Source organism: Heloderma suspectum, chromosome 6, assembly GCF_057233095.1.
Source record: "Heloderma suspectum isolate Gila_16-S chromosome 6, 16-S_ref, whole genome shotgun sequence".
NCBI lineage: Eukaryota > Metazoa > Chordata > Lepidosauria > Squamata > Helodermatidae > Heloderma > Heloderma suspectum.
Window position 1 is genome coordinate 67,214,562 of NC_139463.1, and position 16,087 is coordinate 67,230,648.

The 16,087-nt window shown below is 48.0% G+C and overlaps 1 protein-coding gene across 6 annotated transcripts in view; it reads left to right on the forward strand.

Annotated features, from left to right (window-relative positions):
* KAT2A (lysine acetyltransferase 2A) overlaps positions 1–16,087 on the forward strand; it is a 51,529-nt gene that overhangs the window by 17,841 nt on the left and 17,601 nt on the right. For all 6 annotated transcript variants that reach the window (XR_014783822.1, XR_014783821.1, XM_084804704.1 and 3 more), the window contains exons 6-11: positions 2,300–2,491; positions 7,079–7,185; positions 9,287–9,397; positions 9,980–10,116; positions 12,072–12,280; positions 13,203–13,329. Coding sequence is in view for 4 of the 6 variants with exons in the window: in XM_084804704.1 (XP_084660830.1) it covers positions 2,300–2,491; positions 7,079–7,185; positions 9,287–9,397; positions 9,980–10,116; positions 12,072–12,280; positions 13,203–13,329 (883 nt within the window). In the remaining 2 variants the exon portion in view is untranslated. The remainder of the gene's footprint in view (positions 1–2,299; positions 2,492–7,078; positions 7,186–9,286; positions 9,398–9,979; positions 10,117–12,071; positions 12,281–13,202; positions 13,330–16,087) is intronic.

The window sequence follows — 16,087 nt, forward strand, 5'->3', positions numbered from 1 at the left end:
CTAAGCATGCATAGGATTGTGCCCTAACAAAGTTTTGTAAAATGTCACAGAGTAAAAATGTAAAAATCCCTCCGTCTAGGATTATCTCCCCATCCAATTCCACTGCCACCATGAAACTTAAACCCTCTTATTTATTAAGCCTTTTTTATACCTAAGGTAGCTGAGCATAGGCATCAGACAAAAGAAAACCAGAGGTTCATGTATTTTAAAACAAAAGTGTAGTATAGTTTATTAAGAAGAAATAGGCAAAATAATGTACCAACTTTTAGTTACCGTTTCCTTAAAAGGCTTTTAAGAATAGGAACTGTCAGGGTGGAAGCTGAGCCGATAGAACCCCAGAGCAGTTCTGATTCTGAGGAGGATCAGCAATCGGTGGGAGAGGAGCCAGCTCATCCCTCACAGGCTCAGGACCTGGCAGAGATTCCTCCTGCCGGCATTCCAGAGATAGATAGTGACCGTGGCAGTGAGAAAGTGCGGGAACGGGGCTTGCTAGACGCTCAACACAGACTCAGGGAGCGACGAGCGATGGAAGGCGAGGAAAGGAAAGGAGGCGTAGCGCTCGTTTGGTGCACAAGCAACAGTCACGTCCCGTGGACCCAAGGGAAAGAGGGAGGATCTCTCCCTAGCCCATAAGTTCAGGGTCTTCAAGTGATTCTCCTTCAAACGGGAACCAACTGCCTACCCGGAGCATAGGCTACTTCGCTGTTCATTGCTTAGTCGCTGGTGATAGCATCTGAAAGAGTCATGAAGTTGTAAAAGGATTAAAGCCTTGAAAACAATCCTTTCGTCTGTGTCTTGAGGTGGCTGTTGGAGTCTACTGAGAGAGGCCGCTAGGGCGCTCCTGACAGGAACGTAGGAAGCTGCCTTCTACTGAGTCAGACCATCGGTCCGTCTAGTCCGGTATTGTTGACACTGGCTGGCAGCAGCTCTCCAGGGTTTCGGGCAGGTTTTGTTTCCTCGCCCTACCTGGAGGTGCTGGGGATTGAACCCGGGACCTTCTGCATGCAAAGTATGTGCTCTGCCACTGAGCTATAGCTCCTCACCACTAGAACAGGGTAACAGGATGTTACCACCAGAATCTGGCTGTGAACGCTTTAGTTCCTAACCCTGGCCAAGCAAGGCCAATTCCCCATCAAGCTCCACCCCAGTTAATTCACAGGCCTGGCAAGGAGGGCTTGATAAGAAGTCTTCGCTCTGGGAGGATTTGGCTACCAACTGGAGCCTTGATAGCTGTTCACCAGACCTCCCCTGAAGTTTTCAGTTTGGTGTTCAGTGTTTTCTTTCTAAACAAGCACCATTTCTCGACAGATCTGTCTGTCCATAGTCCTAAGAACATAAGAAGAGACCTGTGGGATCAGACCCAAGAGCTTTCTAGTCCAGCATTTTCTTCCCACAGTGGCCAACCAGATACCTCTGGGAAGCCCACAAGCAGGACATGAGGGGAATATTACTGCCTGTATTCTTGTGTAAGCCGCTTTGGGATTTCTACAAATGAGAAGCGGTATAGAAATATTGATGATGATGATGATGATATAATAATACTGGAGGTAATATATAGCCATCTTTTTCCCCAATTTTTTATTGTGAGATTTAACAAAACAAACCGAAAACATAATAAAACCAAAAAGAGAGAGAACAAAATAAAAAATACAACGTATTCTAAAATGCTCAGTTTCAAATATTGCAATATTCGAGAAGGAAAGAAAAAAAAGGGGGAGGGAAATAGGTTACACATACACTTCAGTAAAAGCAGACCAAATATCCAGATATAAGTCCATCTGCATCTGCAAGTTACGCCTATATACCACTCTTTCAAATGTTGCTAGTGTTGTTAAGTCTTCAGTCTGTTGCATTATAGGCAGTGGGCTTTTATCCTTCCAATATCGTAATATATGTAGCCATCTTGACCAGTAGCCATTAATAGCCTTATTTCCTATTATTACTACTACTACATTTATATCCTGCTTTTCCCTGTCTTGCAAGGAACCCAAGGTGGCTTATGTGGTCACTATCCTCACAACAATCCTGTGAGGTAGGGTAGGCTAAGAGTCAGTGACTGGCCCAAAATCACCAAGTGAGCTTCATGCCCAAGTGTGAACTAGAACCCAAACCTCCCGAGTCTCAGCCCAACACTCTAACCACTACACCACACTGGTCCTCTCCAGCCTTATCCTCTGTGAAGTTGTCTAATCCCCTTTTAAAGCCTTCCAGGTTGACAACCATCACTCCCATCTTGTGGAAGCGAGCCCTAACCACTGGTCCTCGCTGCCTGTGCTGCCTCTCTTTCCCCCCACCCCAGGTGGCTGTGTTACTGCCACGTTCCCCAGAGCTGCGACAGCCTCCCACGCTACGAAACCACCCAGGTCTTCGGGCGCAACCTCCTGAAGTCAACTTTTACGGTCACTCGCCGACAGCTGCTGGAGAAGTTCCGGGTGGAGAAGGACAAGCTGGTGCCCGAGAAGCGGACCCTCATCCTCACCCACTTCCCCAAGTAAGGCCAGTTCCATGAAGCATCCCGTGGCGGGGTAAGGCTGGGGAGGAGGAGCAAGGGGTAAAGCTCTGTCTGGGCCGGGCCCCTTCAGACAGGGGTGGGGCTGGGGAGTGGAACAGACATTGAGCTTCATGGGCCTGCTTTGGTTCTTTCCCTAGAACCTCGAGGTCCACTAACCAAAGCCAAATGGAAGTGGTGGCTCGGGGCCGGGGAGAGCTTCTGTACCCTGAGAATTAAGGAGCAGGGTGCCTCTGAGCACGTGTGCAGCCCAAGGGTCTGTTTTCAGTAGCAGAACTGAGCTCACAACTCATGAAAGATCCAGGCCTGGTTTCCCCCCGAGCTTTCTTCGTTGGAGCAATCTAATATGGGGGGAGCGGGGAGTCTTTTCATTGTTGCTGTTGTTAAACCATTGGGAATTCCTCTTGCTGATGTAGACTCATAGAATAGTAGGGTTGGAAGGGGCCTACAAGGCCATTGAGTCCAATCCCTGCTCAATGCAGGAATCCAAGTCAGAGCATCCCTGAGAGGTGACTGTCCAGCCTCGTCTTGAACGCCTCCAGTGTGGGAGAGCCCACCACCTCCCGAAGGAATTGGTTCCATTGTCGTATTTGAGAATGGGTACAGGGCATCAATTATATTCTTGATCTTGCATTTCTATTTACATCATGTGTTCCTGCTTTGTTCTGTAACTATGCTGATTCAGAGCCAAAGACTGCCCAGTGACATACTGCTCCTGGCCTTTAATTACAAGATGTGTGTGTGTTTAAGTAAATCAGTAATTTTCTTTGTCCAGTTGCCAAAATGAAGCCTGCATTCAAGTTTGTTATAGAGTAAGGGCTTCCCTCAATTTGATGTACATTTTACAGCACAGGAAGTCAACCCTGATGTATATCAGTGCTGTGTTGTCTGTAGTACAAACATGTGGGAGTGGATATTTGTGTGATGCTGCTGCCCCAGGGAAATTGTGCTGGTTTGAAGAGTGGCAAATTTCCTTCATAGAATAGAATTTATTTCTATTCTATGTATTTGATTTATTTACAGTTCTTATATACCACTCCACATCCAAAGACCTCAGAGCGGTGAACAGCAAACAGGATAAAGACTAAAAACAATGTGTTAAAGTAATTTAAATTTTTAGAAAAAGAAACGGAGTTCTGATGAAACCAAGGCTGACAAACCGTGGCCAGTCACTTGAGGAAGGCTTCCTGAAACAGCAGTGTTTTCACTGCAAAGCAGCCTGAGATGTACCAGTAGATCCTAGCCCTCTCCTTGACATGCTACTTTTCAGTGTAGAGGATGTTATTTTTAACGGAGGAGCATTCGGTCCTGTCAACACCGCTGTAAATCTGGTGGAATAGCCTGGTACACAGTCACCACTGCAGGAAGGTCTAAATCTGGCCGGAGACTGGCCAGTCCCTCTGGGTCCTGGATTCCTCCTTAGCTTTCATGATCCTAGAGTCACCATGAAGGTCAGGATTCCTTTGGCTGCAGCTAATCCTAAGCATTTTCTTTGCTGTTCATGATAGGCTGGCAGGGCCCATGCTGAGGTCACTCTGGGAGCTGGAAATGGCCTTTTCCCAGCCAGCCCTTTTGACCCTCAGCACTGGTTAGGCCTCCTCTTGAGCGCACTTTGTCCAGTTCTGGGCACCACACTTTAAGAAGGATGCAGACAAACTGGAAAAGGTTCAGAGGAGGGCAACGAAGATGATCAGGGGACTGGGACCAAAGCCCTACGAGGAGAGACTGAAAGAACGGGGCATGTTTAGCCTTGAGAAGAGAAGACTGAGGGGAGATAGGATAGCGCTCTTCAAGTCCTTGAAAGGCTGTCACAGAGAGGACGGCCAGGATCCCTTCTTGATCATCCCAGAGTGCAGGACACAGAATCATGGGCTCAAGTGACAGGAAGCCAGATTCCGGCTGAACATCAGGAAAAACATCCTGACTGTTAGAGCAATATGACAGTGGAAGCAATGATCTAGGGAGTTGGTGGGCTCTCCCACTCTGGAGGCATTCAAGATGAGGCTGGACAGCCATCTGTCAGGGGTGCTTTGACTTGGATTCCTGCCTTGAGCAGGGGGTTGGACTCGATGGTCTTATAGGCCCCTTCCAACCCTACTGTTCTAGGATTCTATGACCCATGTTATTGCTGTTTCTAATCTGCCTGCCAGGAAGCAAGGGGTGTGTGTGTGTGTGTGTGTGGCACATGTGTGTGTAGCAGCTCTCCTACCGAGATGAGTGAGAGGTGGTTGCTTATTACCAACTCGTGCAGGGATGAGCAGAAGGTCTCTTGCTAGATCTCTGGGTGATCTTCAGTAGATCAGTGAGGAGTTTTGACTCCCTGGTGCCCTCCAGACGTTTTGGACTCCAGCTTGCATAAGCCCCAGCCAGCTTAGCCAGTGGTCAGGGATTATGGGAGTTGTAGTCCAAAATATCTGGGGGGCACCAGGTTGCTTACCCCTGCCCTATTGTTTAACAGCCACAACATAAAGGTGGGGTCATCCCCCCTCCACCCCGCCGCCAAAAACTGGGTTGCTGAAATGGAGAAAGCCAAGGGGGAAAACTGGGCATGCATTTGTGTGTGGAAGGACTCAAACTCAGCTCTAGTATTAAACTAATCCCTGTGCTGAGCGTGTGCTCTGAGGCAGCCTGTTCCTTAATTCTGCGGCGTACGTCTGAGGTCTCCAGTGTCATGTCCATGGGTGGGTACCAGTGTGCCCATGGACAGCTCTTTTGGTACCTGCCAGACTCCCTGCCCCTCCTGATTTTTAGTTTATTATTATTTTTAATTATTATTATTATTTTCTTGGGAGGCCGGCATGCTGTGAATTGCAGGGTCGCCCCCCCCCCCCCCCAGCACCATCTTTATTTGGGTTCAACGGAGTGGTTTCGTGTTTTGGAGCTCCGAACCCACCTCTGCCTTGTATTTAGGTTCTTGGACAAGTTACTTTTCTTTTAGCCTCCCCAATCTGGCTTCTGGAGAATGAGTGTTTTGTGACTGGCCATGCCTGCCATGGCAGCCATTTTGTGAGAGTGCCCACAACACCCCCCAAATTCCAAATGTGCCCACTAGCCCAAAAAGCTTGGGAACCTCTAGTGTATGTGCTGCCTTTCTTCCTCCCTCCCCTGCCCCCCTGGCCACTGTTTTGTACCTGATGGACAGGTTTCTGTCAGGGTGGAAACTGAGCCCAGAGCGCCCCAGAGCAGTTCTGATTCTGAGGAGGAACAGCAATCTGTGGGAGAGGAGCCAGCTCATCCCTCACAGGCTCAGGACTTGGCAGAGATTCCTCCTGCCGGCATTCCAGAGATAGATAGTGACCCTGGTAGTGAGGGAGTGCAGGAGGGGGGCTTGCTAGACTCTCGGTGCAGACGCAGGGAGCGACGAGCGATGGAGGGCGCGGAAAGGAGGCGTAGCGCTCGTTTGGCGCGCAAGCAACGGTCGCCTCCCATGGACCCAAGGGAAAGAGGGAGGATCTCTCCCTAGCCCATAAGTTCTGGGTCTTCAAGTGACTGTCTTTCAGACAGGGATCAACTGCCTACCTGAAGCTTAGGCTACTCTGCTGTTCCTTGCTTTAGCCGCTGGTGATTAGCATCTGAAAGAGTCATGAAGTTGTAAAAGGATTAAAGCTTTGAAAATAATTCCTTTCGTCTGTGTCTTGAGTTGGCAATTGGAATCTACTGAGAGAGGCCGCCAAGGCGCTCCTGACAATTTCTAGTAAAAGCAACTATTAGATTAACCAAGCCTGACATCTGTCCTGTTCTGAACTCATGACATGCCAGGCATGATGGGCAGGGTGTATATGTATGAAGAGGAGGGCCCATATATTAGAGAGACTCCTGGGAGGGTGCAGTATGTACTCCTGTGTGCACAAGTTCCATGGGGCCCCTGTTTGTGGATGTCCAGACCAGTTGGAGTCAAGAATGATGGGCAGCTTTTGCCTGCATGGCAGCTTTGTTCGTAACTGCAACTGTTTCCGTTTCCCCTAGGAGTGAATGGGAGTCTTGATCAATCTGACCTCCTCCCTGTCGCCATATTTCTCCCTGCCCCTGCCACATTTCCCCAAGGCCTACACTCTCCACTCCTCCCCCCCACACCGAGATCCTCATACAGATTGTTTTTTCCCCTCCAATGTTAGCTGCGAGGAAAGCAGGATCTTGCATTAGGACCGCTGGCATGTACATCTGTGCGCACACATGGGTGACCCTGAAGCATCACATGTGGCCCTTGGGGCCGAAAAGGCTGTGCGCCCCCTGCTAGAGCATGAAGGAACTGAGTGGCACGTGTGTGTCTACAACTTCAAAGTGCTTCATGCCTTTTCCTCCTTTTCCTGCACAGCCGTTTCAGGAGGCCGGGTGTTACTGTCCCGCTCTTAAAAATGGTGGGAATGAAGGCTGCGAAAGACTTGCCAAAAGCCAGCCAGTGGGGCTTTCTGGAGTGGGATTTGAACCCAGAGCTAACGCTTTGCGCTGAGCCCACTGGGCGGACACTGGGTGCATGGGAATTCCCCCCCATACGTACACACACACATGTACGTATGTACGTACATCTTGTCTTGCTTTGCTGATCCCTCTCCGTTTCTCCTTGCCCAGGTTTCTGTCAATGCTGGAGGAAGAAATCTATGGGGAGAGCTCCCCCATCTGGGAGGCCGACTTTACTATGCCTGCGACAGAAGGAGCCCCCCTTGTCCCCCGGCCAGGTAGGTCCTCTCTGCTGGGGCCCCATTTGGCAGCCATCTGAACTCGGTGTGTGTTCACAGAACCGTTGAGCATCTCACCCTATGCAGCTGCAGTACATGGAATCAGACCGCTGGCCCAGCCCAGCGTGCTCCGACTGGCAGTGGCTCCCCAGTGTCTCGGGCAGAGATCTTTCCCGACCTCGCTCTCTGAGGTCTTTGGACTGACAGTGAGGCTGATTGAGCTTCAGACTTTCTGCATGAGAAAAGGGCGGGGGGCTCCTCCGCTAAGCTGTTCTTTCCCTATGCTGCACAACAGCCAGTGGGCTGGAAGAAGTGTCACAATGACTGGGTTCACACAACGTGATAACCCCCACTCACTGGTTGATGGTGGGTTGTCGTTGAGTAGGGATGTACAGACTGTGTAAAATCCACTCCGTCTGTGTTTTGCAGATTGTCAGGTGTGTTTTGTTCCGTTGTCCACTCACAGACGGATGCGAATATTTTTTTTCTTCATGCAGAAAAAATACCTAAGCATTTACTTAAGCATTTACGTAAGCATTTACAGAATTTACCTTAGTACGTAACATTTGCATATTGTACCCCAGTCCATTCAATGTTTCCTCAGCAGAAGCTTACATATTTTCCTACAAATTTATATGCGTAAATTTCGGGAAAGTAAAAAAATCATCCGACAGTCCATGGACTCCACGCGGCCTGAGGGGGTCGCTCCGCAGCGGATTCTGCAGGTTGGATTCTTAAGAAATCCAAGCTCATTTTAGTCTGTCTCAAATTTCTCCAGCATCCGTAATGTTGAGCCATGGGTGGTTGTTGAACCGTGGGCTGTCATCTTGTCTGAACCTAGTGCATTTTCCTCAGGGTGGCTTGTTAACCCCACAATATTATTTATTTTTTGTTATATAAAATTGTATAAATAAAAATAAAAATTGTTTATTTTTCTTAAACAAGCCACCTTGAGGACCCATGGCTTGTTGCTGGGTTGTTCAGGGTGGTTAACAAGCCACCCTGGAGAAAACATGGTGGGTTCAGACAACACGATAACCCATGGTTCACCAACAACCCACGGTTCAATGACAACCCACACTCAACCACTGAGTGGGGGTTATTGTGTTGTGCGAACCCAGTCATTTGTGGCAACAGAGCAGTCCACTGCAGGCTGGGTCTCAGCAAGTGCAAGTGCTTCCCATGGCTCTTGGGCAGTTAGGTGCTTGTGTGAATGAGACCTCAAACGCTGCTTGGGGGGCATCCAGTTTTCTTAAAGGCGGGATGGTAGTGGTGACAGAGAACGGGGCAGACAAGCAAACCATAAGCCAGTTACTACAGGCAAAGGCACCTTTCCCCCTTGAAACAAAATCAGGTTTTCTGGCCAGCTTAAGTTCGGGAAAGGGAGAGAAAAGCCCTCCCAACTATAAATATGGTGATCAACCAGTTATCTAAGTATAATCAAGTTTCCCCAGTGGCAGTCTTATTATTATGGTCAACAGCCTTCCCCATGCTGGTACCCTCTAGATGTTTTGGACCACCGCTCCCATCACCCCTTACCATTGGCCATGCCGCTAGAACTGATGGGAGGTGTAGTCCAAAACCCCATTGTAGGGCACAAGGTTGGAGAAGGAAGACAGTATACGACTTTGCCAGGGAGATCTGGGTTGAAATCCCCACTCAGCCACAGATCTTGTTGGGCGACTTTGGGCCCTTTGCTATCTCACAACCTAACCTACCTCACAGGATTGTTGTGAGCATTAGAATGGGAGAATCTTGAGTATTTTATGTATTTCTGTCTTTATCTCTGGGCAGTTCGTGACAATTAAAACCATAAAATGCAACATGATAAAGTATAATTTAAAAATTTAAAACTACAGTAGAAAATAACAGTAGAACAGTAGAAAAATACAGTAGAAGAATAAAAACCAAAATAAAAAACTAACCGTGCCACCCTGAGCTCCTTGAAGGAAAATATCAGGGTACAATCCTCTTGCTATTTGTGCCAGCTTCTGGTGCGCTTGATGTAGGGGTGTCAGATGGTTCCACCTGCTTTCTCTATTGCTGATGCTTCATGTTTTAACAGGGCTGCATATTATTATCATTGTTTTTCCCTGTGCAGCTATCAGCACTGTTCCTGCCGCCAGCACTCCACTCTTCAGCAAATCTCTGAGCTGCAGCTCCTCCTTGGCATCTATTAACCTGGATGGCAGTTCATTGGATTCTGTGCCAGGTATGGTCAGTGGGGTCAGCCGGGGAATGTCAGAAAGAAGATCCAAACATTTGCAGCAAAAGGCTCAATATGAAGCCCTAGCTGGGAGACATCTATTTTTCCTCTTTTAACATTTGTTTTTCCTGAACATCCAGACTTACAATGACGTTGTGAACCCCCAAACCTTGCATGTTGAAATGTAAACGTTTGGTTGGCCCCTCTAAATGAGGCTTCCCCAGCCTGGGTCCTTCCATATGTTTTGGCCTACAACTCCCATAATTCCTGATGCAGTCTGGGGCTGATGGAAGTTGTAAGGCAAAACATCTGGAGGGACCCCGGTTGGGGAAGGCTACTCCAAAGATGCTGTTTCCCTGACTGTCAGTTCACAGGCAATACTTAACTGGGTCTTAACTTTGACCCTGAACCTAAAGCTCAAAGTCTTCTGCCATGTAGAAGTAAAATCCTGAATCAGATGAAATGCATGCTATATGCCAAGAAAGAAAGAAGCAATGAGTTCTGGGAGTTACATCAATCACTTTCACCTAGTTTCCGTCTCATACACTTAAGAGTCCTTCAGCCTTAGGCCTCTTCCTTTTCACACAGGGGAGAAGAGGAAGCTTCCAGAGAGCTTGACCCTCGAGGATGCCAAGCGGATCCGTGTGCTGGGCGACATCCCTATGGAGCTTGTCAATGAAGTGATGCTGACCATCACGGATCCCGCAGCCATGCTGGGGCCTGAGGTATGGTAAGCGGGGATGAGGGTGTAAGAAGACTTGGTCCAACTTGGCAACACTTATCCATGCCTTGGTTACATCATGTTTAGATTGCTGCAATGCGCTCTGCGTGGGGCTACCCGTGAAAAGTGTCCGGAAGCTTCATTTGGTGCATAGGCCAATGGTGTACAGTGTCCGGACCAGATGACCCCCATCCTGAAAGACCTGCCAGTTGGTTTCTGGGTTCAATTTGAGGCTTTGGTCTCAACCTTTGAAGCCCTAAATGGCGTAGGACCTGGCTAAGAGACCGCCTGTCTTCCTAGGAACCTGATCAAGTACTAAGATCTGCAGAAGATCTTGAGGACACCATTACTCGCAGAGGCCCATTTGTTGGGCATGCGTGAAAGGGCTTCCTCCTGTGTTGCCCTAAAATAGTTTGGCCCCACTCCTTTGGCTTTTAGAAAGGGTGTGAAGACGCATCTTTTTAGTTTAGCTTTTTAATGTATGTAGTTGTCTTAGGGTGCAATTCTGTGCATGTTTAGACAGAAAAAAGTCCTACAAGTCCCAGCATTCCCCAGCCAGCATGGCTGGCTGGGGAATGCTGGGAGTTGTAGGGCTTTTTTCTGTCTAAACATGCCTAGGATTGCATTCTTACTGTTCTATGGTTTTTAATGTCTTTTTTTTTATTGTACTCCAGTTATATTGCTTTAAATTGTTGTTCACTGCCATGATGGCTTCTTAGCAAATAAGGCAGTGTATAAACATTTATCATACATAAATAAAGGAGCGGCTCGTCACCATCTTTAGTTCTGGCCTGACCACCACAGAGCACAGCAAGCCAAGCTCAGCAGTAGTCAAGGGCCTTCATGTATGGTGCAAGGCGACAACATGGATTGCCAAATCTATTTGTCTGGGAGGCCTGGCCCTGGCCCTCTCCAGGGCCAGTGACCCAGCCTCCCTCAGTTTGGCTGAGCCAGGAAGAGGAGGCCTCAGCAAGGAAGTGCCTCTCTCTGTTGCAGCAGCCTGGCGCCCCTCACACCCCTGCTTTATAGTTAGCCATGAAAAAGATTCTCTTTCCCCCAGATGTCATCAGAAGATATTCCTTTTAGAATTCCTCCCTCATATTCCGCATAACTTTTTCCAGCTCATGTGTCAGAAAACACAAAATGACAACAAAGCCTTTAAAAAGAACCTGTTAATTGGCTCAAGTTACTTAAATAAGCAGCACCTGAGTTAAGATTAGTTTAGGTTTTGATAGAGAATGTAAATCACTGCCTGTTTCCTTTTTCTGTGTAGGTAAAGTCTATAATGAGAGAATTAGAAGCAAAGGGTTCTAGGAATTATTTCAGGTAACTTATAACCATACGTAGGAAACAAAGGCCAACCTCCCCCACCCCACCTCCCATAACCGCTTGTATCCACATTTTTATTTTATTATTTATTTATTTAAAACATTTCTATCCCACCCTATATCATTAAGATCTCAGGGCGGCGTATGGATAAAATCAGTTTTAAACACTATCAAACAAGAAATAATTTAAACGCCTAAAACATTAAACAAGCTAATACCAGTTAAAATCTAAAACAATAAAACAGTTAAAACAATGTGCTAGGGAATGCATTTAGCCCTCAAAGGCTTTGGTAAACAGCCATGTTTTCACTTGGCGCTGAAACGAGACCAATGTCGGGGCATTCCACAACCGGGGTGCCACAGCAGAGAAGGCCCTCTCCAATGTCCCACCATAGTGTATGTCTCGCGCTGGTGGGACACAGAGGAGGGCCCCTCCCACAGATCTCAGTCCTTGGGCAGGCATATATAGGGGGAGGCGCTCCCTCAAATATCAAGGTCCCAAGCCGCTTAGGGCTTTAAATATCATCACCAAAACCTTGAATTCTGACCAGAAGCGATTGGCTCCGTTCCACTCCAAACCTTGCATGTTAACATGAATGGATTCCCATCAATGTTTTTCCTTTGCCTGCAGACCAGCCTCCTCTCAGCAAATGCGGCCCGGGATGAGACAGCCCGCCTAGAGGAACGTCGTGGCATCATTGAGTTCCACGTCATCGGCAACTCGCTCTCGCAGAAATCGAACAAGAAGATCCTCATGTGGCTGGTTGGGCTGCAGAATGTGTTTTCACACCAGCTGCCTCGGATGCCCAAGGAGTACATCACCCGCCTGGTCTTTGACCCGTAGGTTGGAGAGTGGCCCATTCTGGATGATAACGGGTGGTCATAGTAACGGGTGTGCCAGAAAGGGGGGGGGGGTGCTGTGTCAGGACCGTACACGTGATACAAAACCCGATTCTGTGGAATTGGGCCAGTTTTAAATCAGTGCAAATTGATTGAGTAAAGGCTCGTGGATAAGAATGGAAGAACTTGTTTTCTTAACCAAATAACTGGAGACCTGCAACCAAATCAGTATATGAAATTGTTCCCCCATCTAGCATCCATGCAGCCTCTCTTTTTACCTAGGTCCTTTGTGACACCATCCATAACTATGCTAACCTTTCGTTGCACCTCAGCATTCTGTGACTGAGCCTTCCCCTCAAACTGACCCTACTGACAGAAAGAAGTCATACTTGAACGGAATGGAAAAAATAGAATACCCCTTCTTTATTCTAGTGTTTTGCACCATATGGCCTAGATTCTGGAGGTGCTTTATCATAAAACCATTATTTTCTATTTGTCCTCAGAAGCTAGAGTGTTTGTGAACATTCTGTAGCCTCACAGCAGCTCAGCTAATGGCTAGAGGTGGGGGTAGCTTACAGGTTTGCCATACTGTAGAGCCTGGTGCATCTCCCATTGGTTCTAATCGAAGTACAAGCTTAGTCTGATTTTGCAGTCATTACCTTTCCCAGGGAACTCTGCGGATTGCAGTGAGTTCCAACAGCAACAGAAACCCTACTGTTTCCAAGTTTCTAGGTGGGAAGCCATGATCATTAGAAGTGCTAGAAATCTTATTCCTGTTTGTAGCATAGACAGGGGCTGGTGCTATTTGTATGCCTCTATTTAATACAGTCCAGAAAAGGGGAAGGGTGAGACAAGAACATTATGCTCACCGTTTCTATCCTGGCCCTTTGGTCCAGACTCTTCCTTTTGCTTTTCTTGGCAGCAAACACAAGACGCTGGCACTGATCAAGGACGGCCGAGTGATTGGCGGCATCTGCTTCCGGATGTTCCCGACACAGGGCTTCACGGAGATTGTCTTCTGTGCTGTGACATCCAATGAGCAAGTCAAGGTAGGGACGTTTGGAGGTATTTGTGGCAGTCAAAGTGATCTTGATAGGCTGGAGCGCTGGACTGGAAACAACAGAATGAAATTGAATAGGGATAAATGCCAAGTTCTGCACCTAGGAAAAAGAAACCAAATTCACAGTTATAAGATGGGGGATACTTGGCTCAACAATGCTACAAGTGAGAAGGATCTTGGAATTGTTGTAGATCACAAGCTGAATATGAGCCAACAATATGATGTGGCTGCAAAAAAGGCCAATGCTATTTTGGGCTGCATTAATAGAAGCATAGCTTCCAAATCCCGGGAAGTACTAGTTTCCCTCTACTCAGCACTGGTTAGGCCTCATCTGGAGTACTGTGGGCACTACACTTTAAGAAGGATGCAGACAAGCTGGAGAGGGTTCAGAGGAGGGCAACAAAGATGATCAGGGGACTGGAAACAAAGCCTTATGAAGAGAGACTGAAAGAACTGGGCATGTTTAGCCTTGAGAAGAGAAGACTGAGGGGTGATATGATAGCAGACTCCCAGGACTTGAAAGACTGTCACAGAGAGGAAGGCCAGGATCTCTTCTCGATCCAGAGTGCAGGACACGGAGTCATGGGCTCAAGTGACAAGAAGCCAGATTCTGGCTGAACATCAGGAAAAACATCCTGACTGTTAGAGCAATACGACAATGGAACCAATGACCTAGGGAGGTTCCTCTAGGCGTATGAAGAATAGAGGTAGGAGTTAGAGTGAAAGGAAAACCCAAGACCTGGAAATAATTCCATTTGCCACCTCTGAAGATGGGATCCAAATCCCCTCCCCAGAAATAACCTCCAAGTCTCAAGCTTAGAAAACACCCTAAGTCCTAAACTCGGAAATAATTCTAAGTTCTACTTTCAGAAAACATCCTAAGTTCCAAAGTCTAAGAATCTAAAGAGGTCCATAGTTACCCAAATCCTTGGGTCTGGTGGCACAGCAGAAAAAGTGAAGTGAAGTAGCAGCAGGAACCAGAGCCACAAGGAGCTTTCATTCCCTGTGCTTCTATACCCCTGCCCTCATCAAAGGTGGGGCCCAAGGAGCAACGGGACGATCATCTTCCAGTCAAAATGGGATGCACATGGTTAGAGCTCACCAATCAGAAGCAAGGTGTCTCATCTATCTCCCACAATTTCATGTGTCTGGGGAACATGTCTAGCACCATTACAAACAGGTTACTTTGAAATGTCCCAAAATATGACCCAAAGTCTGCCATCTGGGCATGTTATCTCGATTGACATATTTCTCTCTGCTATATCTTCTATGAACTCCCGGTCATCTTTGGCCATTTTTGGTCATATCCGCCCAAACACCTCCCTGCAGTTGTCGCTCGTGCTCAGGGCTACAGCTTCCCCACCTAACTAGCATTGAGTAAGGCCATTCTCTTATCAGCAGGTGTACACCATAAGTTGTCAAAACAGTACTTTTCCTCCTCTTAGTAGGCATCTGAGCATGCTCAGTTCTGCTGTTCATCTCACTTAGACACTCTGCCTCGATGGTCTTATAGGCCCCTTCCAACCCTACTGTTCTTTGATGCTGTGGGATGGGGTGCATATATGTCCTGCTATGGCTGAATCGGATTCAGTGTTAGGGCAAATTACAGGGCACTCTAAACAGCAAGGTAAGAAAGCAGGCAAATGGTTAGGCACAAAGGTTTCAGTCCAGTATGAGATCAGACTAAAGCAGGAGGGGTAAAGACACAAGCAAAGGTCAAAGCACAGTTAAGCAGTCAGATACAATACACAGTCCAGAAGCAAAGTCAAGCAGGAGTCCAAGGGGTCAGTAACACTGAGGTTCAGTCGCACGGCAAGGTCAGGAAAACTGATGGAATGACGTTGTTCCAGCACTGGCTAAGCTAATGCTGAAGGCTTATAATAGCCAGAGTTTTCTGAGCCCCACCCAGGGCTCAGCTGCAGTGCGCTACAGGTCCTCCGGCAAAAGTCCTCCTCGGGAGAAGGGCCTTGCTCCCGAGGGGTCCTGTCCTCTTGAGCAGTCCTCCTTTGTCGTCGAGCACTTCTTCTCGAAGGACCCTTATTGGCCTGGCTCTTGAGGCAATGACCTTCTCCAGGACTAAGTGGTTGCCCAGCCTCCCGTCCTCCTGTGGGGACTGACTAGCGGTGATCTCCCCGGAGGGCCCAGGCTCCCCCAGATCTCCTGACATGGCTGGCTCCTTGGCACTGTCTGTCTCTGGGAGCTGTAGCTCCTCCCCAGAGGAGAATTCCTCCAGGGGGGTTGTGACAATATATCCAGACCAGAGGAGTGATAACTGAGGCAGGGAAGAGAACTCGGTTCTAAATTAGCATTTGGAACTGGTTAATCGGAATACTCCAAAGTTTGTAACCAGAACAAATCTCCCCTCCCAAAAAAAGTGTGCAAACTTAGGATGTAGGCACTATTTCCCCATCCAGCCAAACATCTCACTGTCCCTATTAGTGAAGTAGGTTTCCTATGCATGCGCACACTATGCAGGAACATGGGGAAAAGGCCAGGCCAGATGTTGGTTCCTAGATACCTGGGGATCTCCGAGGAATGCAGGAAAATCAAGTTTGTTTGCTTGTTTTAGAAGAAACAATGCTCCCGTCGACCGAAGCCAGTTGGGGGGTGGATGCTAAGGTCTCCGCATCATGCTGCCCAAATACTGCCTCCGCAGCAGAGACCTGTGCCCAGGAGCAAAGTCTCAGCTGGCCAGGGTGGGGCTTTAGGCAGAAATCACTGCCTTCCTTTTAGATATATCAGGCTCC